The following is a 2,264-nucleotide window of genomic DNA, read 5'->3' on the forward strand; positions in this document are numbered from 1 at the left end:
GGGCCCAGCATGGACGCGCCCGGCGAGCCGAGCACCCGGCCGCGCTCGCTGCCCAGCCCGAGCCCCAGCCCGAGCCCGCAGGCGGCCGCCGAGGAAGAGGGAGAGGAGGCGGGGGCGCCTTGCGCGGAGGCGGCCGCGGGGCGAGCGGCGCCCGCGGGAGCCCTCAGCGGTGCCGCCGCATCCCCGGACCGCGGAGCCCGCGCGCGGGATGGTCCTCCTTCCCCGGGATGCGGCTCGGGGCCGGCGGCGGGGGGCTGCCCCGAGTCCTCCTCCTCCTCGTGCCCGTCGCCGCTAAGCAAGGCCGGCGGCTTCCCGCCGCTGGGCGCCGCGGGGCCAGCGGAGGGCAAAACCTCCTCGTCCTCCTTCGGCTACGAGAGCGACGAGGAGGAGGAGGATGCGGGGAGCAAGGCCGGCGGCGGGGCGCCGCGCGCGGGCGGCGGCGGCCGTGAAGAGGCGCACTACATCAGCACGCACGAGATCCAGCTCAGCGAGGTGGAGCACGACATGGACTTCGACGCGGGGCTCGCCGCCCGCTGGGACTTTGAGGACAACAACGTGATCTACTCCTTCGTGGACTACGCCTCCTTTGGGAGCGACGAGACCCTCGGGGACACGCAGACGGAGGAGGACAATAGCTGCTACCTGAGCACGACCACCAGCGACCCCAACAACCACACGGACAGCATCGATAACACGAGCAGCACGGAGATCGTCAGCATTAATTCTGAAAACGATACCCCCGGCACGGACAAATGCGGCAGCTCGGAAGAGAGCCCGTCCAAGCAGCCCGGCGACACGAGCGAGAATCCCGCAGGCCAGATCCTCCTATCAATCAAACCGACTTCCCGGGCTATAAATGAGTCTAGCAACGTGCACGAAAAGCAAAACATTATTTATGCTGCCAAGCATGAAGGCGACATGAGCCTCCGTGTCTCCACAGCTCCTGAACGCAATTCAAGTTTAAAACAAGATGCGATCCATGACCATGCAAAAAAATTTATTGCGGTCCCCGCGCGTCTGCAAACCAGGTGTGGAGCCATAAGGGCCAAGGAAGTGGGCGAATACTCGAGCGGCGCCTCCAGCGCCGTCAGCGAGCTCGACGATGCCGACAAAGAGGTGCGCAACCTGACGGCSAGGGCTTTCCGCAGCCTCGCCTACCCCTACTTCGACACCCTCAACCTCAGCTCCAGGGCCTCCTCYGCCTCCCTGCCCGACAATGCGCTCGGCATCAACCGCTGGTCCACCTACCTGGACCTCAAATGCAGCAGCCTGGCGCCCAAGGCGGAGCCGAGCCTGCTCCGCGGCGGCGCCCAGGGCGGCGGCGGCCACCTCTGCGTGCGCTCCAACAAGTCGCAGACGAAGGCGCTCGAGTTCGTGGTCAGCAAGCTCGACGGCGAGATCACGCACGTGGAAACGCCGTCGCTGGCGGCCGAGCGGCTGCGCGAGGGCTCGCGCGAGGGCTCGCGCGTGGTGACCCTGCTGGGCACGACGCTCAACRTGGGCGCCGAGGCGGCGGGGGGCGGTCGGGCGGCGGACGCGGCCGAGGACGCCAGTAAGAAGTCCAAGTTCGCCTCCAGCCTCCTGAAAAATGTCATCTCCAAGAAGATGCAGCTGGAGCACGAGTTCAAGATGGAGCGCGGCGAGATCACAGACACGTCGTACACGGGGCTGGCGGGCGCGGAGAGGCCGCGCGAGGGCGGCGTGCAGCGGCAGAGCTCCCGGCACTCGGAGGGCAGCTCGGAGCTCGCCGCGGCGCCCGCCGAGGAGCCGGAGGCGGCCGGCGACGGCTCCAAGGCGTCGACGCCGCGCGACGGGAGCCACGGCCTCGACAGAGCGGCGCCCGAGGAGGCGTGCGAGGTGAAGCGCAGCGCCTCGGACGCCATCAAGGCGACGTTCCTGCGCAGCCAGAACAGCGCCTTCAGGTCCTGGAAGGAGAGGGAGGCGGAGAAGAAGGAGGAGAGGGCGCCCGTAGGGAAGCTGAAGCTCTCGGGCCGGCATGACTGGCGCGCCGACCTGGGCGAGCTGTCGGCGGGCAAGTCCACGAGGATGTCGCGCCTCTTCGTGCCCACCATGCAGCAGGCGGCCAAGGAGAAGGAACCCGGCAAGCAGGCCACCAAGTGCTCCACGGCCGCGGCGAAGCCCAAGGCGCCCGAGATCAAGATCAGCCTGGGCAGCGTGCAGCAGCCGCGGGAGCCGCCGTTCAGCATCGCGCAGCTGCTCACGCCGCACATCGCCGCCCCGGGCCCCGCTCCCGCTGCCGGCGC

The 2,264-nt window shown here is 68.9% G+C and overlaps 1 protein-coding gene across 1 annotated transcript in view; it reads left to right on the forward strand.

The window, feature by feature from the left end:
• Positions 1 to 9: 9 nt before the first annotated feature.
• Positions 10 to 2,264, forward strand: part of CUNH4orf54 (chromosome unknown C4orf54 homolog) — a 4,626-nt gene continuing 2,371 nt past the window's right edge. The window contains exon 1 of the mRNA XM_026050862.1: positions 10 to 2,256. Coding sequence (XP_025906647.1) covers positions 10 to 2,256 — 2,247 coding nt within the window. The remainder of the gene's footprint in view (positions 2,257 to 2,264) is intronic.

This window comes from Nothoprocta perdicaria, unplaced genomic scaffold (assembly GCF_003342845.1).
Source record: "Nothoprocta perdicaria isolate Ctin4 unplaced genomic scaffold, notPer1 scaffold_71, whole genome shotgun sequence".
Taxonomy (NCBI): Eukaryota; Metazoa; Chordata; class Aves; order Tinamiformes; family Tinamidae; genus Nothoprocta; species Nothoprocta perdicaria.